The sequence below is a fragment of the Marmota monax genome, unplaced genomic scaffold (assembly GCF_021218885.2).
Source record: "Marmota monax isolate L192 unplaced genomic scaffold, Marmota_monax_Labrador192_F-V1.1 WCK01_AAM20220418_F8-fsc00252, whole genome shotgun sequence".
NCBI classification, from domain to species: domain Eukaryota; kingdom Metazoa; phylum Chordata; class Mammalia; order Rodentia; family Sciuridae; genus Marmota; species Marmota monax.
In genome coordinates, this window is record NW_026692478.1 from 90,666 (window position 1) to 118,163 (window position 27,498).

Consider the following 27,498-nt stretch of genomic DNA (forward strand, 5'->3'; position numbering starts at 1 on the left):
TGAAATCCCCATGAAAATACAAATGACATTCTTCACCGAACTAAGGGGAAGAAAAACAGCCTTAAAATTCATTTGGAATAATAAAAGACCCAGAGTAGCCAAAGCAATTCTAAGCCAAAAAAAAAAAAAAAGCAATGCTGGAAGTATCTCAATACCTGACTTCAATACCTGACACATAAACCAATAAAACAGACACATATCCCATTGGTGCAGAATAGAAGACACAGAGACAAACCCACACATATACAGTCATCTTATCCTTGACAAAGGTGCCAAAAACATACATTGGAGAAGAGGCAGGCTTGTAACAAAGGTGCTGGGAAAAACGGTTATCCACATGTAGAAGAATGAAACTAGACCCTTATCTCTCACTCTGTACAAAAGTCAACTCAAAATGGATCAAAGACCTAGGAATTCAAATATAAACTATACAATTCCTAGAAGAACATATAAGGTCAACACTCCAGCATATAGGCACAGGCAATGACTTTCTCAATAGGATCCCTAATGCTCAGGAAATAATGTTGAAAGCTAATAAGTGGGATGGCATAAAATTAAAAAGCTTTTGCATGGCAAAGGAAATGATTAAGACTATGAAGAGAGAACCTACAGAATGGGTGAAAATCTTTGCTAGCTACTCTCTGACAGAGGATGAAAAGCTATGATATATAAAGAACTCAAAAAAACCTTTACATCAAAAAATAAAATAACCCAATTAATAAATTCGCAAATGAATTAAAGAATTTTTCAAAAGAAGAAATACAAATGGCCAATGAATATATGAAACTATGTCCAACATCATTAACAATTTAAAAATGCAAATCAAACCTACAGTGACTGAGACTATCTCACACTCGTCAACATGATAGTCATTAAGAATACAAAAAATATCCAGGCGTGGTCGCACACACCTGTAATCCCAGCTGCACAGGAGGCTGAGGCAGGGGGATTGCAAGTTCAAAGCCAACCTCAGCAACTTAGAAATGCCTTAATAACTTAGTGAGACCCTGTCTCAAAATGAAAAATAAAAAGGGCTGGGATATGTCTCAGTGGTAATCACTCCTGAGTTCAACCACTATGGAAATTAGTATGGAGATTAAAAATTTTTAAAAAGCAAAACAGAAAGTAAAATGATGAAAAAAGATATACCATGCAAGCAACAACCAGAACAAAGCTGGCATGGCTATATTCATATGAGAAGAAATTGACTTTTGAAAAGGTTATTAGGGCTAGGGTTGTGGCTCAATGGTAGAGCGCCTACCTAGCATGTATGAGTCACGGGGTTCAATTCCAGTACCACATATAAATAAATGAATAAAATAAAGGTCCATTAACATCTAAAATAATTTTTAAAAAGGTTATTAGAGATAAATAGGGCATTTTTTATAAAGAAAAATTAGGAATTGTTCAATTCATAGGTAAGAAATAACTGTTATAAACATTTGCACCTCATAACAGGTCATCAAAATACATGAAGCAAAAACTGACAGAAATGAAAGGAGAAACAAAATTCAATCATAATGACTTAAGATTTCAGTACCTCATTTTCAATAATGGCTAGAACAACAATATAGAAAAGCATTAAGTAAATAAAGCACTTGAATAACAGTATGAATCAACTAGCCCTTATAGACCTCTATTTTCCATCCAAAGGCAGTAGAATACATATTTTTTTTCTTCAGAGCACATAGAACATTCATCAGAATACACTGGATGGTAGACCACTAAAAAGTTTGAATAAATAAAAAAGGATTCAAATTATGCAATATATATTCTTTGGTCACAAGGAATTAAATTTGAAACCAATAACAGAAGATAATCTGGAAAATTCATGGATACATAGAAATCAAAGAACACAACTCTTTTAAAAATGTTTTTATTAGTACATTATAGTTATACATAACAGTGGGGTTTATTTTGAATTAATCAGGTATGCATGAAATACAATTTGCTCCATTTCAACATTTGCTTCATTTCCAGTAATTCCTCTTTCCCTTCCCTCCTCCCTTCCTGTTTCCTTTCCTCTACTTTACTGGTCTTTCTTTTTCTTTTCTTTTCTTTTATTTATTGTTTTAATTTATATTTGGGTGTGTAAAATTCACTGTGTACATATTGTATATGTACATAGTATATATGTACATAGCATAATTTGGTCAATTTCATTCTTTAGTTCCTCCCTTTTATAACTAATGGATCAAAAAAAATCACAGGGCAGGGTGGGATACTGCACACCTGTAATCCCAGTTACTGGGGAAGCTGAGGCAGGAGAATAGTAAGTTCAAAGCCAGTTTCAGCAATTTAACAAGGTCCTAAGAAACTTAGTGAGACCCTGTCTCAAAATAAATATAAAAAGGGCTGGGGATGTAACTCAGTGGTGAAGTGCCCCTGGGTTCAATCCCTGATTTAAAAAAAAATCACAAGGTAATTTTGAAAATACTTTGAGATAAGAGAAAACAAAATCACAGCATATAAAAATTTATGGGATGCAGTCAAAGCAGTGCATAGAGAGAAATTTATAGTTGTATTCCCTAAGTTAATTAAAAGAAGAAAGATCTCAAACAACTTAATCTTTCACTTTAGAAAAACCCAAAGCAAGAAGAAAAAGGAAATACTAAAAATTAGAGTGGAAATTAATGCAATATGCCAAATTTAGCCGGACTGACCAAGACGAAAAGAAAAGGAAAAGAGGAAAAAGAAATAAAGAAGAAAAAGATGAGAATAAAAAAAGACAAAAGAATGAAATTAGTTAAAAAATTTTTAAAATAATGAAACTACTAAAGTTGGAAATGAAAGAAGGAAGCAATCACTACTGATATTATAGAAATAAAAAAAAAACTATAAAAATGTTTGAACACCTGTATGCCAAAACTTAGATGACTTAAATGAAATGATAACTTTCTAGAAAGACACAAATAAATCTATAAGAAGTAAAGAGAATGAGTTAGTAATTAGCCGGGTATAGTGGCATATGCCTGCAGTCCCACCTATTCATTAAGTTGAGGCAGGAGAATTGCTTGAGCCCATGAGTTCACGACCAGCCTGGTTTAAAAAAACCCAAAGTCCCAATCTCAAAAGACAGAGAGAGAGAGAAAGAGTTAGAGACAGAGAGATTGAGAGATTGTATTATAACAAAAGCCTCCCAATAAAGACAAGAATCAGATAGCTTCATTGGTAAATTCTCTTAAATATTTTAAAAAGAATTAACACCAATCATTAACAAATTCTTCCAAAAATAGAACCCCCTGGGGTTTGTGGCTCAGTGGTAGAGTGCTTGCCTAGCATGTGTGAGGCACTGGGTTCAATTCTCAGTACCACATATAAATAAATAAAGTTCCATTGACAACTAAACAATATTTTTTTAAAAAGAACCCCTCTCAATCATTCTCTGAGATTAGTATTATCCTAATACTAAAGTCAGTCAAAAACAAAAAAAAATTAAAGACCAATATCTCTTATAAAGATAAAAATAAAAAATACTAGCAAACAAAATCTATGGACACTTAAAAATAATTATACACTATAGCCATGTATAATCATCTCTTGGGGTCATGGTTGTTAATTTAGGAGCGAGGGGTGATTGGGTTTAAAGAAAAGATAGTCACACACACATAGGGAGAAAAAGCTGGGACCAGGTGGGTAGCCAAGCCCTGGTGAGGCTTGACTGATCCTAGAGCTAGCTCAGCAAGTTTATCATACAGGTTTCATTATCAAAAGGTTAATTGTGGGAAAGTTTCAGCAAATGAAGCAATCTGAAGAATGCAGGACTGGAGAGACATTAGGGTCATCATGTTCTGCTCAGAATTCACTATCCCTGGGAGAAGGTGCTGAACTCAAGGCCTCGACTGATAGAGCCATGCACCTTTACACATAGCCATCCCTGGCCAGCATTCCAATTGTGACTGGGGCATCTTGAGCTGCTCCTTTGCACAGGTAGCTCCAAGTGCAAATGCAGCCACGAGGGTCAGACAGGCCATGATTTAGATCCCTGCTCTCCATACACTACGAGAAAATGGTATTTGTCCCCGAGATCCCAGATTGGCTAAAAATATGGTAATCAACTAAAATGGGGTTTGTTTTGTTTTTGTTTTTGTAGACACACATAATTGACTATTGCTTTCTAAAATCTAATCTGACCATCTCTGCCTTTTAACTGGATAGTTTTGACAATTTACCCTTAATGTATTTATAATTATGAATTTAAATCTACTATTCTACTCTGTTTTCTCTTTGATATTTTCTTCTCTTTTTCTCTGTAGTTTTATATTAATTAAATGTTTTGTTATTTTATCTTTTTTGCATATTACCTATACATTTTTGTTGTGCAATTTTAGTACCTGCTTTATAGTTTACAGTATATATCTTTAATTCATCATAGTAGATACTGTTAAAATAACGAACTGGGCTACAGATGTAGCTTAATAGTAGAACATTTGCTTGAATGCCTGAGGACCTGAGTTTAATCATCAGCACTACAGTAGTAGTAGTAGTAGACCATTTCACATATAGTATAAGAACATTACAACAATATATTTCTTTTCTGAATGTAGTGATGCAAAACTCTAATTCCAGTGGGGCTGAACAGATACTTCACAGACGAAGAAATACAATTGATCAACAAATATATGAAAAAATGGTCAGCATCTCTAGCAATTAGAGAAATTCAAATCAAAACTACACTGAGATTCCATCTCACTCCAGTCAGAATGGCAAATATCAAGAATACAAGCAAAAAATTGTATATTGTATAATCTGGAATATTACTCAGATTTAAAGAAAATTTGGTGAGGATGTAGGAGAAAAGGTACACTCATACATTGCTGGTAGGGCTGCAAATTGGTGCAACCATTCTGGAAAGCAGTATGGAGATACCTCAGAAAACTTAGAATGGAACCACAATTTGACCCAGTTATTCACATCTTCAGTTTATACCCAAAAGACTTAAAAGCAGCATGCTAGAGTGATGCAGCCACTCCAATGTTTATAGCAGCTCAATTCACAATAGCTAAACTGTGGAAGCAACCTAGATGCCCTTCTACAGATGAATGAATGAAGAAAATGTGGTACATATAAACAGTGGAATATTACTCAGAATTAAAGAAAAATGAAATTATGGCATTTACTGATAAATGAATGAATCTGGAGAATATCACATTAAGTGAAATAAGCCAATCCCAAATAACCAAAGGTTGAGTGTTTTCTCTGAAACATGGATGCTAATTCACAATAAGGTGGGGAGCTAAGGAAGAATAGAAGTAATTTGGATTAGACAGAAGGGAGTGAAGGGAGGGAGAAAGAGTACACTTGAGAAGGGTTGAGAAGGACAGTGGAATGAATCAGACATTATTACCTTGAGTGCATATATCATTATACGACTGGTGTAATTCTATATTGTGTACAACCAGAAAAAAAGAAGTTAGTATGATATGTCAAAATGCATTTTATAGTCATATATAACTAATTAGAACAAATAAAAAATTGTGCAGAAAAAAGAGGACTGATAATAGCATTTTAATATCTGTAAGAAAGTGAAGTCTGGGTTATCATGGAATTGATTTTTAATTTTCCTTTTGTGTGGAAAGAGAATGTTCTTTGTGGTATGGATTCTTTGTTGCTTGTTGAAACTTTTTTTGTGTGTTAACACAAAAAAGATCAATTTTTATAAATGTTTCACTTATAAGTAGATACTTGAAAATACAAATTATTTTTTCTATAACTGTATTTCAACATCTATCACTATGCCAAGAACATGGTAGGATTTACCTCAGAGTTTACCTAGCTTTTTACATGAAACACAGTGCTTGTATTGCAACTTCAGAATATCTCTAACATTTTGTTCTGTGACGTACAAATTTGTAGAGACATGTTATGTCCCAGAAAAGTCCAAATCTATAATATCACTGAACCACACTGTAAATGGACAGCATGAATGTCTTTCTTCAACTCTCTGGAGGAATGTTCCTCAGATATAGCCAGCTGCATCAGCATCAACTCCAAAGCTCTTAAAAAATGCAGTTTCTGGGGTCCAGATGTACTGAATCAGAATGTCTAAGGATGGGGACTGAGCATCTGATCTTAAGGTTACCCTCAGCTTTGATTCTGATCTACACTAATATTTGAGAACTACCAACCAGGAACCATCAGTTTTTCTTTCAAATAATAAGAAATGTATACCATTTTCTGAAAAAGAAGTCATAACTTATGGGTCTCTTCACTGGTTCCCAAACTCTCCTCTCTCTTGCTCTCTCTCGCTCTCTTTTATAAAGTTTGTTTTAATTAGTTATACAAAACAGTAGAATGCATTTTGACACATTATATACAAATGGAGCACAACTTCTCATTCCTCAGGCTGTACATGGTGCAGAGTCATAACAGTAGTGTAATCATATAAGTATATAGGAAAACAATGTCCATCTCATTCTATTGTCCTTCCCATCTCTACAGCCCCACCCTTCCCCTCACTCCCCACTGCACAATGCAAAGTTTCTTCATTCTTCCCTACTACTAACCCACACACTATAGATCAGTATCCGCTTATCAGAGAAAACATTTGACCTTTGGTTTTTTGGGATTCACTTATTTCAACTAGCATGATATTCTCTAGTTCCATCCATTTGCTTGAAAATGCCATAATTTTATTCTTCTTTAAGGCTGAGTAATATTCCATTGTGTATATATACCATTTATCCATTCATCTGTTGAAGGGCATCTAGGTTGCTTCCATAGTTTAGCTATTGTGAATTGAGCTGCTATAAATGCTGTGGCTGTTTCACTCTAGTATGCTAATTTTAACTGGGTCAAATGGTAGTTCTATTCCAAGTTTTCTGAGGAATCTCCATACTGCTTTCCAGAGTGGTTGCACCAATTTGCAGTCCCACCAACAATGTATGAGTGTACCTTTTTCCCCACATCCTTGCCAACACTTATTATTATTTGTATTTTTTATAATCGCCATTCTGACTAGAGTGAGATGAAATCTTAGAGTAGTTTTGATTTGCCTTTCTCTAATTGCTAAAGAGTACGAACATTTTTTCATATGTTTGTTGATCAATTGTATATCTTTTTCTGAAAACTGTTCAGTTCCTTAGCCCATTTATTGATTGGGTTATCTGTCTTTTTGGTGTTAAGTTTTTTGAGTTCTTTATATATTTATGCTCTATAAGAGGTGTATGTTGTGAAGACATTTTTTCATTCTGTAGGCTCTCTCTTCACATTATTGTTTGTTTCCTTTGCTGAAAAAAAAAAAGCTTTTTAGTTTGAATCCATCCCATTTATTGTTATTGATTTTACTTCTTGCACTTTAGGAGTATTGCTAAGGCCAAAATCTCTGTTTTCACATATAAACATGCTGAGATCTTATAGAAGAAAATTAATGTGCATTGCCTCTAGGTATCGCAGTAGTTACTATCATATTGTTTTAGCCAGCTTTTTCCTGATGTGACTAAAAGTCTTGACCAGAATAATATAGTGAAGGAAAAGTTTATTTGGGGTCTCACAATTTCAGCAGTCTCAGTTCATCGACAGCTGGCTCCATTTCTTATGGTTTGGAGTGAGGTAGGACATCATAGTAGAGGAGTAGGGTGGAGGGAAGTAACTCGCATGATGATGATCAGGAGGCAGAGAGAGAGACTCCACTTGCCAGATACCAAATATATATCCCAGAGGTACACCTTCAATGACCCAGCTGCTCAAGCCACAACCTACCCACTCACAGTTAACTCTCAGTTAATCCCATCAGCAGGTTAACTTACTGATTGGGTTAAGACTCTCCTAACCCAATCATTTCTCCTCTAAACTTTTTTTCATTGTCTCACACATGAGCTTTTAGGGGATACCTCACATTGAAACCATAGCACACATGTATTTTTTCCAATTAAGACCTGAGCATAATCCTGTGACATGATATAGTAGGTTGAAAGGTGGCACCCTGCTATGTTCATGTCCTAAGTCTTGTGAATGTTGCCTTATTTGGAAAAAGAATTTTTGCAGACGTATTCAGTTGAAAACCCTAGAGATGAAATCATCTGAGATCACCTGGTAGGCTGTAGCTTCATTTTAAGAAACAAGGGAGGGCTGGAGATGTAGTTTAGAGGTAGAGTACTTGCCTAGCATGTATAAACCATGGGCTCAATTCCCGGACCCACACACACAAAAAAAAAAAAAACAAAAACAAAAAAAAAACCCACAGACACAGAGAAAGCCTATAGCAATGCCAATATTGGAATTGTGCTGCCAGAAATCAAAGAACCACCAGAAGATGAAAGAGGCAAAGAAGGATTCTCTCCTGGAGCTCCCATAGGTAGTACAGCTTTGTCAACACTGGGCAACCCCATAAACCTATGGGGGAGGAAGTTGCCACCCTTTAAAAGACTTACTGTACTTTTAAAGTTGTTCTTTTATTTGTTTCAGATAAAACGGTTTGGAACAACTTAGGAGGAGCCAGGCAGGTCACCTAGTTACTCCGATTCATCCTTTTAAACAATATAGAGTAACATGGGTTTATTTCTGAGCATGCCTGGAAGCATTGAGGTCTGCCAACTTTCCTTTTTGAACATTGATCTCTGACCTTGAACTGAGTATACTCATAAATGTTTACCCCCACGTGTGCTTTCCTATATGACTATGTATAGGCTCCCAAACCTAATCCCCATGCTTTCTTTGTTCCAGGACAGCATTAGTTTGCAAGTAACCCCAGTGCTCTCCTTACCTGCTTCAGGTAGTAAATCTTCCTCCACTCTTTTGTCTCCTGGTTGTGCTTTGTCACTTGCGCTCACAAATTCATTGCATTCGATTACATGGTTTAAGCACATTTCCTTCTACCTTAAAGGATCCTGGAATAATAGAGGGAAGTGAAAAGACTGAGGGATGTTTTAGAACTCCTAAAAGTTGTGTGGGAATCATTTTGGTTGGAACAATGTGGACCACCTTGCCCTTCACCCATAGGTAGTCTAGTTCCATTCATGGCACAGCCACTGGTAGCACACCCAAAGACTTCAGCTGTAACCATCCACTCTCCCAGAGCTGGGAACTTGCCTGATATCATCCTTCACTCTGTTAGAACTACCAGGGTGATGTAAAGAATTAAACACACGGAGGAGATAGAACTCCTGCAACGTAGGAGGGGAACTGATAATGTTACAGGGCTGGAGGCTTTGGGGAAACTGAGGCAGTGTGAAGACCCTCCCCCTTTCAATCCCAACTCCTGAGATTGAGTCAGAAAGATTTTTAGACATTTCACTCACAGTAACAGGCATGAGTTTTTTTAAAAAAGGGTAGGAAAAGGGAAGAGAGGACAGTCTCAAGGGAGAGGGTGGATCCTCTCAGAGAAGAGAGGGGCAGTTCGGTTTCACTGGGGATCCCAGAGGTGTTTCCAGAGTCATGCCCAGGTCCACCTCTTGACTTTTGACTGACAGCAATATGACATCAGACTTTCAAGTACCCACTGCCTTGACAACTCTAGGTCACTCTGGCCCATGCTGAAACTGATTCGAATTGTATTCTTAACCACAAATTCCTATACATTTTGTGACTAGGAGGAATTATCCTTATATCCCTGAATTTCAGGATCTGGTTTATGAAAAGGTTCACAAAGTTTCCCCCTTCAGGGCAACTTGGGTCACTGTTATTGACCTTATTTCAGCCTTCATTTCTCCTGCAGATAACAGGTAGTTTGCTGAGGAATCTGACATATCCTGTTCACTAAGGCCTGGCAGGGCTGCAGATAAATTAATTCTTGGAAAAAAAAATGTATGTGGGGGTGAGCACAGTGGGCCCATTTTATAAAATTATTCCCTTAACTTTTTTATGTTCCCAATGCTCACATCTCTCTGCCCCCTATCATCAGACACTTGTCCTGGTGACAATGCTAAGCATGACCCATTTCAAAAACAACTCTCTAAAAATATATTACATTTGTAAAGTATTCATGGATCTAAAAGCACTTCAGAGTAGCTTTAAGATGAAAGTATTAGCTTTAGATTCAGACAGACCTAGGCTGGAATTCTAACTTAGCCATTTGTCAGCTATAATGAGCCTTGAAGCATGTTGCTAAACCTCCTTGAGGTTTACAAAACAGTCTTGGTTCTTGGGGATGCTGGGAGGATTAGAAGAGAAAATGTAAAGGACTTAGTGTAAAGTGACTGGCAACCAGGAGGGCTTAGCAGTAGCTAGAATTCTTATTCAATGTCAACACAACATGGTGTTAACTCCCTTTCTTTGCTTTACCCCACCCCACATTCTCAGGCTCTTCCTTTTTCTTAAAATTTAGGCGGATAATTGATGAGCCTTGTAGGAATAACTTGAGCCTCTGTTATGATTAGCAATTTATTAAAAGTTTCTTTGTAGTTTAAAATTAATTTGAATACTTAACCTACTGCTGTTATGTTTTTCGGGGGTGACTTGGAAATGTCAGGTGTGGTGGATGTGAACTACTACTGACTGGAGATGACTGAACATGTGAAGGTTAATGACAGTAGATATTTTTAAAAAGTATATGAGATCATTAAATTATTGATGATGTTTTTGCTGCAGTAGATTCATAAATAATACATGTTTAAAGGTCCATTTCCTTTACATTTCTTCATGGACTACTAAAGAGTTTTCCTGTTTTGAGTTTAAAAAGAACTGACAGTTGTAGAAAGGTCAGAAAAATGTTCATTCGTGCAGTTTTTACACCAAAAAAAAAACCCTCAAACTTTAAATAAGAACATACTCAATTTTATATAACCATATCAAAAGGTCTCCTTTATTTTTGGGGCAGAATGGGCAACATATTTAATTTAGCAAACAGGAGCGGAAAAGCTCAAAACAATTTTTATAATAAAAGTGTCACATTAAAATTTATATTATAAAAGTTTTATATTATAAAAACTTTATATTATAAAAAGTTTTCACCCTCAGTAAACCTCCAAATTGAAGCTAGAGTCTATCAATTAAAAAACGGGAGAAAACCAACAATTACTCTCTGAAGCTTATCAATTTCCTTAACAGATTAGCTCTTCAGAATGTATTATTCCAAAGGCAGTGGTGTACAGTAACTGAGGACAGATATTGGGGAAGACTGGGAAATCAGCTATGGTTAACTGCTACCCAGGCTTGGCCTTCCCTGAATCTGTGATGTCTCAGAAATTACGTGCAAAATTCTATTTACATAAGGAAAAGTTTTCATCTGATTTAACTTATTCAAATTCCTGCTACTTCTCCCTATTTCCTTTTAGAACTGGATAAGAGAACAATGGGAGGTAAAGGGAGAAAGAAAGCAAAGCTCTTTTAGTGTTAATCAGCTCTTACCTGCCCAGGGCCACAGGTTCCTCACTCACCTCCCTTTCTCCTTTCTACTTCACTAAAACAAAGCACTCTAAATTTTTGGTTCAACAATATGGCTGAACAGAAACTAATTCCTAGAATATGAATATAAAATATTATCCAGCAACATCTGGAAAGAATACAGAATCTTTGATTCTTTTGTTTCCTTTGCTTTGTTTTGTTTGATGGTACTGGGGATTGAACCCAGGGACCTTCTACCACTAAACTATTTGGCTGCAGTTTTCCCCTCCTCCTCCTCCTCCTCCTCCTCCTCCTCCTCCTCTTCTCCTTCTCCCCCGCCTTCCCCTCCTCATCCTCTTTCCCCTCTTGGATCCTCCTCCTCCTTCTCTTCCTCCTTGTCCTCCTCCTCCACCTTCTTCTTTTAATTTTGAGGCAGGATCTAGCCTTTAACTGGTGATCCTCCTTTCTTGGACTCCTGAGTTGCTGGGTTTATAGGCATGTGCCACCAATTCCAGCTAATTCTTTTATTTCTTGAGTTACTTTTTCTCCAAAACCATATATTTTCCCCCCTATATATCTTTAACTTTCACTTCTGCAATTTTCAAAAAGAGTTTGAAGCAGAACATAAATTCATAATTTAGTCACAAAACTCTAGCATTTTTCTGATGATGGGGACATAGTCTAAATGTTTTCTTTGAATGTAGAACTATTTTCTTTATAGGTATTTATATATCCTTCATACAATTTAAAGTACCAGGAGTTACTTAATTATCATTTGTGGTGGTAAGAGAGAGAGTGAATATTATATACAAAATTGTGTAGAAAGAAATTAAATAACTGATATTACTGAATTTAATCACATTTTCTGATGAGAATAAGGCCATGGTAGCTTAACTAATTTGTCCCATGTCCTCCAGGTGAAAATAAGAACTAGAATCTACATCCAGGTCTGACTGACCCCCCTGACCCCCAAGCCCAGCCATACTCTTCCTCTTGTATTTTTCAATTCTACTGAGGCTTATCTGTGACCTCCATTTAAAAAGTCCTTCCTTGGGCGGGAAGTATAACTCCATGGTAGAGCATCTGCCCTGCATGTGTGAGACCCTGAGTTCCATCCTTTATGCCCACCTCCCCCACCCCACCCACACCCCACCCCCCTGCAAAAGTCCCTCCTGTGACACCAGTGTTCGAGTCCTGTTCCCCTGCTGTTGAAGACTAAACAGCAGAGAAATACCCAGGCAAGTGCAAACAGTTTTATTTAAAGGATAGAACAGAGAGACAGACAGACAGAGCCACCTCTGCAGAGGCAGAAGAAGGGTCCAAGATGGTGCCCCAGGGAGTGGGATGTCCTGCCCCTTTTATATATTTCAGATTTCCTTTCTTCTCCTGTACCCTCCTCCTCCTCTTATCAGATCTGAAAGTGAGAACAAAGCAGCCCAGGGACACAGGAAGGAAAGGGGTTCAGGAGCAGCCCTGGGGCGTTCATTAACCACTCTTTTCAGGGAGGAACAATTCCCTGGAGGAGGTAACCTTGCCAACAGGTGGGGAGGAGGGGAAGTATCCTGAAGGATTAGCATTTTATTTCCCTGATCCCATCATTCATTGCTGTCTTTTTGCCCCCCCCCCCACCACTTGCTCCAGGCACTTGATACAGAGGGACAGAGTTAGCTGCCCTGGAAGAAAGCTGGTGCTAAATTTTGGTGTATTCCAAAGGATTCCTCCTGTAGAGTGGTTCTGTAAGCTGACAGGAGATGAGCTACACAGAAGGTCTGTTTGATGTGGGATGAAACAAAGGACATGAACTTGATAGGGGACAAACAGATGAGAATAGTGAGAACAAGAGGTTAAGGGAAGAATTCTTTAAAATGGACCCACTTTACATAGGCCCACACGTGCTTTCTTTTCCAAGAAGCAATTTACCTGCAGCCCTGCCTGGCTTAGGTAGACAGGATATGCCCCATTCCTCAGAAAAGTACCTTCTATCTGCAGGAGAACAGGAGCCCCAAAATAACATGGACAAGAGAAACCAAAGTTACCTAAAGGGGAAAACTTTTGTGACCCTTTTCATAGACCAGATCCCAAAACTCAGATAGATAAGGGTAATTCCTCCTGTCCATAAAAATCTGTAAGAATTTATCAAATCAGTAAGAATCTATAGTTAAGAATCCAATTAGAACTGGTTAGAATGGGCCAAAGTGACCTAAAGTTGTCATGGCAGTGGGTACTTGAAAGTCTGATGTGCTTCTGCTGTCAGTCAAAAGTCAAGAGGTGGACTTGGGCAGGATTCTCTGGAGTCACCAATAAAATTGGAGTGCAGGATAGGCAAACTGTCCCTCTCTTCTCTGAGAGAACCCCCTCTACCTTGAGAGTGTCCCCTTTCCCTTTTCCTATTCCTTCAATAAACTCATTGCCTGTCACTCTGAGTGACATGTCTGAAATCTTTCTGACTTGGTTACCAGAATCAGGATTTGAAGGTGGTTCTTTGACCTGTCTCATTTTCCCAGAAGGCCCCAGTCCTGTAACAAAAGGATCATTTTCTTGAGATTGTAATGTATGTTTAGTAGAAAATATGAAAAACAAACCGATTAAAATCTGAATCTTGGAAAATAGTCAATTCGAACTGGGATGTGAGATGTATTTTACCTATCATTGTAAAGTGCCGTTCCAAATTTTTCCTCTCTTTTTTTCTTTCCTTTGTACTGGGGATTGAACCCAGGGGCATTCTACCACTGAGCCACCTCCCCAGCCCTTTTTATATTTCCATTTCAAGACAGGGTCTTGCTAAGTTGCTTAGAGTAACTTCTAAGTTTCTGTGGCTGGACTCGAACTTAGGATCCTCCTGCCTCAGTCTCCCAATTCACTGGGATTATAAGTGGTGATTTTTTCTTTTTATCACTTTAGGTTTTTTGCAAACTTCACATGATACTTTAGCAAAGGACAAAAATCCATCTTGCTAAAGAGAAGAAATGAGTAACATCTTGGATGACATATCTGAAGCTCTTGGCGCAGTGTGTGGTCTAAGTCTAGAACTGAATTAAGTATCAATTCCTCTTTTGTTCCCTCAAGAGATGTGCGGTCAATAGAATTTTGAGGGAAGTTGTTAGTCTAAGTTCTGTGTATGTATAAAGCCTGCAGTATTTTTAATGATGTGGTAGAATATTTAGTTGGGAAGGCCCTGAGAGATCATCTCTGGTTCTGATTGCTCTTTAACTAACATTAAAATCTGATCTGAAGGCTCAATTCATCAGAATTCTATTGACATGAGACTGAACAACAGGAAAATTTTTAAGAAAACCAATTGATGATCAAGATGTTTAAAAAAAATGAAAATATTCAGAGGGCATCCATTACTTTTTTTTTCTTTTTTCTTTTTGATACTGAGGATTGAACCCAGGGGTGCTTTAAAGCTGAATTATATCCCCATTCCTTTTAATTTTTTAAAGTTTTTTTATTTTGAGACAAATCTCACTAAATTCCCAAGATTGGCCTCAAACTTGTGAAATTCCTCTCTCAGCCTCCCAAATCACTGGGATTTCAGGTTTACACCACTGAGCCTGGCCTGTTCCTTTCATTCTCCATCATCTAATCTCTAGACCTGGATGGTAGTGACTATAGTCAGAAAGACAAGGCACTTGAAGCACTGAAATCAGAAAACAAATATAAGTTGAACTTACTAAGACAGGACTGGGAATTCATATTTTTAGAAAGTGTTCTAACGAGATTAAGCCTTGATTTACCAGAGAACTCAGTGAATCCAAATATGCTCTTTGGGACCTAGTATGCATTTCATCTGTATTCGGAGTCTAGTAAATGTGTATTTATCCCCTAAGGATTGTGGTTAAGATTGCAGAAGTTCTCTAACCCACTGCAATGTTTTCCATCCTGCCTAGCATTCCCTCACTGCCTTTCTTCACCTTTCTTGCACGAAAAGAGATCTGGGGTGACAGGAAATGTGACTGTTCATCTGACATTGCATGGCGTCTTCTTTATTTGCCCTTCATGTCTGCCACAGCCTCTGATGCTGGAACAGCCGAGTCACATTTTGTGAATGTTTTTATTTCACAGAAGACACACGTGATGGCAGTAGGCTTCTGATGATTTAAAGGTTTGATGGGTGCAGCTGTCTGGTAGCTCTTTGTCTTCCACAATCTTTTGCCTAGAAAAAGGAATTCTAATGTGTTTTAATCATGCTGACCAGCAAGGGTCAGGGATTCCTTCACTTGGGTTTGTGTCTCTGGTTGTGTATATTCATACCTTCCTTTAAAGGTAGGTTTTATTTCTGCTTATCTCCTATAACCTTTTAGCTTTGTGTATTTACTCTTTTTCTCGTTGTGCTTGAATAAGCAGATATGAACGATTCTAGGTAAATATATAAAGTGTCTGTATAGGAAGCAACACTGTTATAACTGCTGATTAATCTGGTATTGATTAGTTCAGTTTAACTTGTCAGAGGAGATTTTTGAGAGGTGGGATGGAGAGCACAATGCTGTAAATCATTTTATTTTATTTTTCTAATTAAAGTATAATAAGAACCATACAGTCTTCTATCTTTCTCTGCTGTGGATGTATTCTACTCATGGAATTGTAGGTATATTTAATATGTTTTTCAAAATGGTGATTTATTTGTTAGCTGATAATATTACTCAATCTATGAACCTTTCCATTTTGTAGGTACTTATTTTCATTTTGGAAAATAGGTCACTTGATTATGCTGAAATATTATCCTAAGAGTAAAATTATTCATTTTCAAAGTTAAAACTTAGAACTGCTGCTGAGCTGAGCAAAATCACATTTCCAGGTGCTGTTGGATTTGCAGGGACTTGCTCTTCAACACTGATGGAGGGTTTACTTAAAATGTGTCAAAGGAGAGAAAATGGGTAACCAGGAGGATTTTTTTTCATTGTTGTCTTACAAAGAAATGTTTTTATCATTGTTAGTTACTATAGTAAAAGTGACATTTAAAATTTCCCTCTCCTGTTAAAATCTCAGTGTTTCAGGGTTTCCAATGCATTTTCCATGCCCCTCTTCTCATGTGGTAATGTAATAATAGTTAGTCAGCTGTCTGTTTTTGCCTGATGAACTTTTCCAACCCTTTCAGTTTTATTTTATTTATTCTTTCAAGGTACAAATCTCTTCAGAAAACTTGTGAAATTTCAGATGTCCAATTTGGATTCTGTAAGGGGAAATGTATTTAAATGGGGTTTTAGTGGAATAAATTATGTCAAGTGATAGCATCGACTTACCTTTAATGCATTAACTTATCTTGGAAAAGTACAGAGACAGGTGTCACTATTGTCCTGAATTTAATGACTGAAAATGCTATTAAAAAACCTAATTTTGAATTATTCTTAAAACATTTTAACTAGATTTGCTTTACAAAACTTGCATTCTTAAAATCTCCCAAATTATTGAATTTCAAATTTGGTTTTCAGAAGGAGATGGCTTGTGAAGACCTTAATGAAGTGCCTGTGTCATTGTGCTTGATGGAGTGTCCCCACCTAAACATCTTGTTGGCTGTAGACACAGATGTCAGTATTTTAGATCTGAAAGGGCAGGGCAGGGCTTTCTCTCCCTTGCCAGAAAGCTTCTAGCTCCACTGGTAGGACTATAAGTTCTGTTCAGCAACATAAACAGAAAGGCCAAGCCTCCTGTCTGTCTATCCTTCAGTGTTTGTGGTGCATTGGACTTTAAAAGTGTTATTCCCAACATTATTTTCTTTGATGTTGCCCTAGGTGTGGGATGTAGGCATAATTAATATTGTCTCCATCCTCAAGGGAAGCAGTGGAAGCTAAAGGGCGAGGTTCAGTGGGCACCGTGCGAGAGTGTGCAGGTGGAGCTGGTGACAGTGATGGGGCGCTGATTGGTGGGCACAATGCACTCCTGGAGGGACCTGGTGACCGAAACGCCCCTGGCACCTCCCTAGTGCCAGCACTGGCTCTGAGTCCCTAACTCTTCCCTCTCTGGCCACGCAGGCTGTGCAGGAAGTGCATCCGAGGAGAGACTCTTCCACAAACTGTTTTCTCGTTATAACCGGTTCATCCGGCCCGTGGAAAACGTTTCCGATCCTGTCACCGTGTATTTTGAAGTGGCCATCACACAGCTGGCCAACGTGGTGAGTGTCAGGCATTTGCCACGTGTTCCTCTGGAGGCTCTGACTCCGATGTCAGAGAAGTCCCCACATTGGAGGGGACACTTTCTTCAGTAATGCTCCACTTGTTCACCTTAGATGGTGATTGTCTGGAACTGCTTTTGGGACCAGTTTATGAAACAAAGAAGTGGAGGGAAGTTGAAGGGAGAATTAGAAGAGCTGTACTTACTATGGATTGGGTTGTTGTAAATACAGAACTGAGCTGCATCTAGAGTCTGGGTGGCCCACTCACTGGACAGTATTGCTTCAAATCCCTGGTTAATGAGTCCTTTCAGGTCATCGTTCTGAAGATGGTGAGAGGTAACACTGAAAGTAGAGCTTGGCTACTAGTATCAAAGTTTTTTGTTGTTTTTTAGGCGCTGCTTAAATACAAGATGATTTTTTTCCCTTATGTAATGGAAATCTGAAATTTTGCAGTCTAGGAGTTTAGCACGAGGTGGCTTCATGATGTGAGCAATTGTGTGTTCAGTTGCCCAGGTTATGCACTGCACAACTCCAGAGGATGTCACTTACATGGGCTATGATGATAAGAGCATAAGCCAACTATGGCAACAGTGACCAAGGTTCCTTCTATCTTTTTACTTCACTATCCTTTGCATGTGACTTCTTCCATTAGTGTTGCTTCATGTTCCAAGATAACTGCTGTCTTTCCTCTTATCACATTCATATTTTGGGCAAGAAGCAGGAGGAAGGGAGAAAAGGGTTAAAGGGGCACATACCAGACATTTGTGACCTCTTCAGGGAGCTTTCTTAGAAGTCCTCCCAACAACTTCTTCTTTCTGTCTTCATCCCCTCTTGTGGCCAGAGAAAATTGGGAAAGTAGCTTTTTTAAACTGAAATTTTACTGTTTGAAATAATTTGATTAAACCCAGTTATAAGAAATAATAGAGAAATTCCTTATATGTTTTGCCCAGTTTCATCGACTATCTCTCCTCCATTTCTAAAGTAGTGTCATTACAAGAACATTACATAGGGCTGATGCTGTGGCTCAGTGGTGGAGTGCTCCTCTACCATGCATGAGGTGCTGGGTTCGATTCTTAGCAACCCATAGAAGTAAAATAAAGATATTGTGTCCATCTAAAAACTGAAAAATAAATATTAAAGAAAACATTACATATACATAGAATATGATGACTTGCAGCCTTGGCTCTTTTGCTTAGTGTTATCTAAGTGTTGAGTGTATCAACGGTGTGTGTTCCTTCTCGTCACTGAGTAGTGTCCCATGGTTCTGATGTACCACAGTTAATTTAATCATTTGCTTGTTGAAGAACATTTGGGCTCATTCTAGTTTTTTTGGTTTATTATGAATAAAGCTGCTATGAATATTCGTTAAAGGTTTTTGCATAAACATAAATCTTCATATCTCTAGGATTAATACCCAGGGGCACTGCATGGCTGCGTCACATGGCAGTTATCAGGTGAGCTGTGGGGATGGCTCTGTGATGTTCTAACTGCCAGGATACTTTGTCCCAATTACGTTCACACCCCCTGCTGCTGTCTGAGCCCCCAGCTGGACCCTAAAGATCCAGAGAGCTCTATGTGGAAGTATGTTTGTTGCCAGGCAACCTGACCTTGGTCACAGTCTTCTATCTTTCAGGGCAGGAGAACGTCTACTCCTGCCTCACAGAGATGCCTAGCCAGTGTTCCTAATGGCTTGGCAGACCTGAAATGGCAAACTTGGTAAAATTAGTAGCCTGCTTGGCCTTGTGGATCCATGTCTCTGAGTCTATTGCTGTGGATCCAGTATATTGGAAATTGTGACTCAAAACTTGCAATACAGCTGGAGCGTCACCTAATTCAATTTCCTCAGAAAGAAATGGAAGATGGTCCCAACGATGTGAGGTGGTATCGTGGGTCTCTGGCCTCCTCCAGGGGGGCTGTCTGATTACAGGGCACATGTTCATTGGTGTGGCCTGGAACTGGATGGACACCTTGGCTTTCTAGACGAGCTCCTGATCCAAATCGGTTGACACCTCTGAGGGTGTCCTTACCTCCACACACCAGCTCCATACTGAGGAAGTGTAGCAGGGGAGAAAGGGCTACTGCTAGAAGGGTATTATCAACTGATTTTAGCTCCCAGGACACAGTGTAGAACACTAGTTCAGAGAGGAAGCAGGCTTTGAAAGATGGTTGAAGTTTATTCCAGTTACCTCTAAGAACTTCCTGAAACTGAGACTGCAGAACTTGTCTTTTCTTGACTGACATCTCATGGATTTATTGACATGACTCCTGCTAACCTATGCAGATTGCAAAGTGACCCCTGTATGATCATAATGCATTGACTTTAGGCTTGGGTAACTGTAAAACAATGCTGGCCACCGCCTGCTAGTTCTATGTTTTCTGGGATCAATAGGAAACCATGAATGTAACTGTTTTTGCTGATCTTTTTAAACCTTTGGACTTATCATGGCTTGACAACCCATTTGAAGGAGGAAGCTTGCCTCTCTAGGAAAGGCAGTAGAGAGCATGAAATGAAAGAGTACAAAACTGCAGAGTGGCCCGGGGAACCAGGGCAGAATGGTGTCTGAGCCTCAGCACAGCGCCCTGAGCCTCAGTGGAGTTCATTTAGTCTAGAGGGTTCTTGGGTGCCTTGGGAAGCTGGGTTGGCTGAGCAAGTCTTGGGAATCAACTGCTGGCCACTGTCGACAGCCCTTGGACTATTGTGATGTAAAACTACCCAAGGTTCTAGATGAATCTTTGGTAACTTTCACACTGAGAGTTGGTAGCCACTTAGGAACTTATTATACTGGGGATATTGGCCTGGAATGCTTTTCCTCCAAATAGCCTCATTTAAGAATCTGCTTAGACATTACTTCCTCAGAGAAGGCTTCTTTGGCCATCTTGTATAAAATAGATGTATGTGTGTTTTATGTGTGTGTGTACCTGCACATGGACTACTCTATGAGAGTTATCTATTCATAGGACTTATCTTTATGTCATATTATATTGTGTGTGTGTGTGTAAATTTTATATTTCCCCAACTACCAGCTAAGACACATGAAGATAGGACATTTTCCCATGTTACTTCTCTATTCCCAGTATTTACATAGCACATAATAGTTACTCAATAAAAATTTGTTTCATGAGTGATTGAAGGGGTGGCTTGGGTAGGGAAAGGGAATATGTAGTGGGTGGGTAGCAGATTCCAGCTGGGAAACTCCATGAGGCTGATGTTTTTGGTAGATGCTGAGGGGAAAGCAAGGACCTGGGTTTGGGTATCTGTATCCTCTGCAATACTTTCTCTCCCTCTTTTCCAAGACTCTCTCTCCTCTTCTTTTTTTCCTTTAATGGAGTCAGAAACCTTTATGGGTTATGGTGAGCACAAAGACTTCAGAGAGGAGGTGAGACCTAAATCAGCTTAGACCGATTAAAGCCACATTTCCTTTAAAGTCCACAGCATCGGGGCCAGATGTGGAAATATTGCATTTCTGGCTGCATGCTAAATAAATTTTGTTGTTGTTGTTTGTTTTTGATATTTATTTTTTTAGTTGTAATTGGACACAATACCTTTATTTTATTTATTTTTATGTGGTGCTGAGGATCGAACCCAGGGCCTTGCACGTGCTAGGCGAGCACTCTACTGCTAAGCCACAATCCCAGCCCAATAAATGCTTTTTTAAATATTGCTTTTTCAGTCTTCTTGCTTTCCTTCATTAGCAAGAGTCACTCAGATTCATCTCTCTTTAGTTGTGATTCTTGCTATAAGATCTACCTCTATTAGCAAGTACATGTGAAGCTAAAAATATGATTTCTTTTTCCCAGGATGAAGTAAACCAGATCATGGAAACCAATTTGTGGCTACGTCACGTATGTCTCTCTCTCTTTGAACTGTGGTCCTCACATGTCCACTCAATATCAGATGGATAGAACCCACTGGCATGACCTTTTTCCATGCCCATCTTGTGATAGACATACCTTACAGCTGACTTGATGTAGGTTTTACAGGTGCAGAAACCTAGTGACAAATGTCTCTCCGACATAGAGACTTTCTGTTTTCTGCTTTCTAATCTCCTATTTTTAACTTGGGCTTCAGATTCTGATGCTTGCTCACTCCTTGATCTCTGCTGCCCCAGGCCTGGAGAGGTCAGTAGTCGAGATTCCCACCAGCTGACTCTATCAGTTATATTGTCTCCTCACTTAAAAAAACTTGATAACTTTACACAGATTTGGAAACAAACTCATCATCACACACAGTTTTAATATTAGAAATGGGTTACTACTACAGTTTGACTATAGTTCATGGGACATGGAAGTCAAGCCTATAACCTCAACCAGCTAACTAACAATTAATATAAAATTATCTAGTTAAATATTGCCCCCCAAAACAACTCAACTATTTAACCCCCTATTCCCCATGTATATAATTTACTGGCTTTTGCTAGAAACCCTGCAGTCTTAAAATAAGAATTTATTTTTTTTTAAAAATCTGTTGATCCAACATAAGGAAGATAGTTATTTAAAAATTTTAAAATTATTCTTATTCATTTCAGATCTGGAATGATTATAAGTTGCGCTGGGATCCAATGGAATATGATGGCATTGAGACTATTCGTGTTCCGGCGGATAAGATTTGGAAGCCTGACATTGTTCTCTATAACAAGTATGGGTGTCTGACAGTCACGGTCTCTTTCCCAAGTTACTTTTGGCACATGCCAATCCACAGGGAGTCGTATTGATGTGTTTGATTTATTTTACAGTGCTGTTGGTGATTTCCAAATCGAAGGCAAGACAAAAGCCCTTCTTAAATACGACGGCATGATCACCTGGACCCCACCAGCTATTTTTAAGAGTTCCTGTCCTATGGATATCACCTTCTTCCCTTTTGATCATCAAAATTGTTCCCTGAAGTTTGGTTCCTGGACATACGATAAAGCTGAAATTGATCTTCTAATCATTGGCTCTAAAGTAGACATGAATGACTTTTGGGAAAACAGTGAATGGGAAATTGTTGATGCCTCTGGCTACAAGCATGACATAAAATACAACTGTTGTGAAGAGATATACACAGACATAACCTATTCCTTCTACATTCGGAGATTGCCAATGTTTTACACCATTAATCTGATCATCCCCTGTCTCTTTATTTCATTTCTGACTGTGTTGGTCTTTTACCTTCCTTCAGACTGTGGTGAAAAAGTGACACTTTGCATCTCAGTTCTGCTTTCCCTGACTGTGTTTTTGCTGGTCATTACAGAAACCATCCCGTCCACCTCTCTTGTGATCCCACTGGTGGGTGAGTATCTGCTGTTCACCATGATCTTTGTCACACTATCCATTGTGGTGACCGTGTTTGTGTTAAACATACACTATCGCACCCCTACAACACACACCATGCCCAAATGGGTGAAGACAATTTTCCTCCAGCTGTTCCCACAGATCTTGATGATGAGGCGGCCTCTGGACAAGATGAAGGAAAAAAATTCCAAGCAAAATCCCGAAGTTCTTTCAGGTAAGCCTGTCAAGGTCAGGTTTGCTAATCGCAGAGAACCTAAACTTCTGAAGGAATGCTGCCACTGTCATAAGTCAAGTGGGGCAGATACCAGCAAGAGAAGATTAAGTCATCAGCCTTCACAATGGGCAACAGAGAATTTGGAGCACTCTCCTGAAGTTGAAGATGTGATTGATAGTGTTCAATTCATAGCAGAAAATATGAAGAGCCACAATGAAACAAAGGAGGTAAATACACATCTCCTCTCATTTAAAGACTTAGATCCTCAGTGTGAGTTGTGTTTGTAAGAGAGTAGGGCAGCTTTGTTATTATGCAGTTACTGATGGACTGACCTAGGGGTCAGAGCAAATCTCCACCAACTGAGGTAAACCTCAAATCTCAATCTGGTTAAAATGCATGTTCAGGGCAACCTTGGTTAATTAAACCAAGAACCCTTTCACAAGAAATGTTGACAAATTGAAGGGTGGAAAGGGAAAAGCTGCCCTGGAGGGGAAGAATTGACCGCAGAGCTTTGCAGCCTCCAAGTAGTGGGAGAAGGTATATGAGCTCCAGTGTTCAGCAACTCCAGTCCTGCTTGTTCTACTTGAGATGGATTGAATGAGCTTTGGGGATATTTTTAGTATCCACATATTCTGCTTCTGGTGACCAGAGTCTAACTATAGAAGCACACAGCCTTCCCTCATTCTCCAAGGAGAGAGATCAAGGAAATCATGCCAGTTTTCCGCTCCATAAGGATGACGAGCTAAGGGCAGCTGAAATCTTGTGCAGGCGCCTGGGTTTATTTTACATGACAGATGCTGGCATCCATATCTCTTAGTGAAAGGATATTGTGAGAGCTAATGTGCACCCCGTGGGTGAGGGGGCAGATACTAGGAATGCCTGCTATCTAGGGTAAAAAGTCTGGAAAAACTCACCTTTGGGGTGGCACTTTGTAAAGTCTAGGAGACAGAGTTCCTGTTGACTTAATTGCCATCAGGAAGGGCTCTCAAGACACAGCTGCAGAGACTTTGCAGTTTGAAAAGCTGTTCTTCCTGCTCAGAGGGTCCTCAACAGTACCTCATGGCTTCCATTCCCCCCCAACTGCATGCTTCACATCCACTCCCCAGGCTTACCATGGGGTCAGTGGTGCCAATGACAAGAGTTGAGCTATCTAACAGCTGCTTCTTGGGAGTGTTCCCTGTAGTCGGGAAAAATCTTTTGTGACCTAGGGATTCCTGACCCACCAGGTCTTCTGCATGCTCTATAGCCAGCTCCATGAGGTACCCATGGAGACACATCCACCCTCTTCAGACAAAACAAAATTTCTTTCATTTTTTGGGGGTTGAGGGGTGGTAACCAGGGATTGAACTCAGGGGCACTAGACCACTGAGCCACAACCCCAGCCCTCAAAACAAAATTTCTTATAGGTACTACTTAGAAGGCATGGGTTAACCAAAATGCCACCAACATTTGTTTTTAAAAGTACTGGGGAAATCTTTGAAAAAGAAAACGTTATGGAGCCGGGCGTGATGGCATACGCCTATAATCCCAGCAGCTTGGGAGGCTGAAGCAGGAGGATCATGAGTTCAAAGCCAGCCTCAGCAATGGTGAGGTGCTATTGGTGAGACCCTATATCTAAATAAAAAATACATAATGGGGCTGGTGAACTGGCTCAGTGGCTGAGTGCCTCTGAGCTAGTTCAATCCCCAGTATCTAAAAAAAAAAAAAAAACTTATGAAACAGAACATGCTTCCTTATGGTTTTTATTTTTAAAAATAGCTTTGACTTTTTGTTTGTATTTCAGGTAGAAGATGACTGGAAATATGTGGCCATGGTGGTAGACAGAATATTTCTTTGGATATTTATAATTGTCTGTGTGTTTGGAACCATGGGGCTATTTCTACAGCCGCTATTTGTGAACACAGAAAAATTTTAACATGTCTTTTCTCTTAGAAACTCACAGACTCTATATTTGTTCTGTATTCCTTACCACAGGAAAGGCCAAGTTCCCCATCTATTGAAACTGAAGACTACCTGGAAAAAAGAGGAATATATTGCAAATTTAGGAGTTGAAATGTAGCACAGGGGAGTACATTAAGATGTTTTATTACACACTAAAGCTCACAACTGGCAGCACCCATAAACTAACAGTGTCAGGTCAGCTTCTCTTTTCTTTTTTTTTTTTATTATTGGTTGTTCAAAACATTACAGAGCTCTTGACATATCATATTTCATACATTAGATTCAAGTGGGTTATGAACTCCCATTTTTACCCCAAATACAGATTGCAGAATCACATCGGTTACACATCCACATTTTTACATAATGCCATATTAGTGACTGTTGTATTCTGCTACATTTCCTATCCTCAACTATCCCCCCTCCCCTCCCCTCCCATCTTCTCTCTCTACCCCATCTACTGTAATTCATTTCTCTCCTTGTTTATTTTCCCATTCCCCTCACAACCTCTTATATGTAATTTTGTATAACAATGAGGGTCTCCTTCCATTTCCATGCAATTTCCCTTTTCTCTCCCTTTCCCTCCCACCTCATGTCTCTGTTTAATGTTAATCTTTTCCTCCTGCTCTTCCTCCCTGCTTTGTTCTTAGTTGCTCTCATTATATCAGAGAAGACATTTGGCATTTGTTTTTTAGGGATTGGCTAGCTTCACTTAGCATAATCTGCTCTAGTGCCATCCATTTCCCTGCAAATTCCATGATTTTTGTCATTTTTAAGTGCTGCGTAATACTCCATGGTGTATAAATGCCACATTTTTTTAATCCATTCATCTATTGAAGGGCATCTGGGTTGGTTCCACAGTCTAGCAATTGTGAATTGTGCTGCTATGAACATCGATGTGGCAGTTTCTCTGTAGTACGCTCTTTTAAGGTCTTCAGGGAATAGTCCGAGAAGGGCAATATCTGGGTCAAATGGTGGTTCCATTCCCAGTTTTCCCAGGAATCTCCATACTGCTTTCCAAATTGGCCACACCAATTTGCAGTCCCACCAGCAATGTACAAGAGTACCCTTTTCCCCACATCCTCGCCAGCACTTGTTGTTGTTTGACTTCAGAATGGCTGCCAATCTTACTGGCTGTCAATCTTATTTATTTTTTCAAAGAACCAACTTTTAGTTTTGTTAATTTTTTCAATAGTTTCTTTTGTTTCAATTTTGTTGATTTCCGCTCTGATTTTAATTATTTCTTGCCTTCTGCTACATTTGCTGTTGTTTTGCTCTTCCTTTTCTAGGGCTTGGAGATGAAGTGTGAGCTCATTTATTTGTTGGTTTTTTCTTTTTTTGAGGAATGACCTCCAGGCGATGAATTTCCCTCTTAAAACTGCTTTCATTGTGTCCCATAGATTCCAATATGTTGTGTCTGTATTTTCATTTATCTCTAAGAATTTTTTGATTTCCTCCTTTATGTCTTCTGTAACCCATTGATCATTCAGTAACATATTGTTCATTTTCCATGTGATGTAGGATTTTTCCTTCCTTCTTTTATCATTGATTTCCAGTTTCATTCCATTATGATCAGATAAAATGCATGGTATTGTCTCCACCCCTTTATATTTACTGAGGGTTGCCCTATGGCATAATATATGGTCTATTTTTGAGAAGGATCCATGTGCTGCTGAGAAAAAAGTATATCCACTTGATGATGGTTGATATATTCTGTATATGTCTGTTAAGTCTAGGTTATTGATTGTGATATTGAGTTCTATAATTTCTTTATTCAACTTTTGTTTTGAGGATCTGTCCAATGGTGAGAGAGGTGTGTTGAAGTCACCCATAATTATTGTGTTGTGGTCTATTTGATTCTTGAACTTGAGGAGAATTTGTTTTATGAACGTCGCAGCACCATTATTTGGTGCATAAATATTGATAATTGTTATGTCTTGTTGGTGAATGGTTCCTTTTAACAGTATATAATGTCCTTCCTTATCCCTTTTGATTAACTTAGTCTTGAAGTCGATTTTATTCGATATGAGGATGGCCACCCCTGCTTGCTTACGAGGACTGTGTGCGTGGTATATTTTTTCCCAACCTTTCACCTTCAGCCTGTGTATGTCTTTTCCAATCAGATGTGTCTCCTGGAGGCAGCATATTGTTGGATTTGTTTTTTTAATCCATGTTACCAGCCTATGTCGCTTTATTGGAGAGTTTAAGCCATTAACGTTTAGAGTTACTATTGACATATGGTTTGTACTTCCAGCCATGTTTGATTATTTATCTTTTTTTTAATTTAGTTTGTTTCTCCATGATTAGCTTTCCCCCCGCCCTCTGTCTTTACTGAGGCACTTCCCACTGATGGTTTTGGATATTGTTTTTCATTTCTTCCTCATGTAGTGTTTTGCTCAAGATGCTTTGCAATGCTGGTTTTCTGGCTGTAAATTCTTTTAACTTTTGTTTATCATGAAAGATTTTTATTTCGTTGTCGTACCTGAAGCTTAATTTTGCTGGATACAGAATTATTGGTTGGCATCCATTGTCTTTCAGTGTTTGAAATACGTTGTTCCAGGATCTTCTCGCTTTCAGCGTCTGTGATGAAAAATTCGTTGTTAACCTTATTGGTTTACCCCTGGATGTAATCTGCCTCCTTTCTCTTGTAGCTTTTAATATTTTCTCTTTGTTCTGTATATTGGATATCTTCATAACAATG

The 27,498-nt window shown here is 38.8% G+C and overlaps 1 protein-coding gene across 1 annotated transcript; it reads left to right on the forward strand.

Moving 5' to 3' along the window:
• Positions 1–15,449: 15,449 nt before the first annotated feature.
• Chrna6 (cholinergic receptor nicotinic alpha 6 subunit) lies at positions 15,450–24,774 on the forward strand. The gene is made up of 6 exons (XM_046443073.1): positions 15,450–15,528; positions 17,235–17,374; positions 21,173–21,217; positions 21,901–22,010; positions 22,108–23,086; positions 24,643–24,774. Exons 1-6 carry the CDS (start codon positions 15,450–15,452, stop codon positions 24,772–24,774), a joined length of 1,485 nt encoding a protein of 494 aa, XP_046299029.1.
• Positions 24,775–27,498: the final 2,724 nt, after the last annotated feature.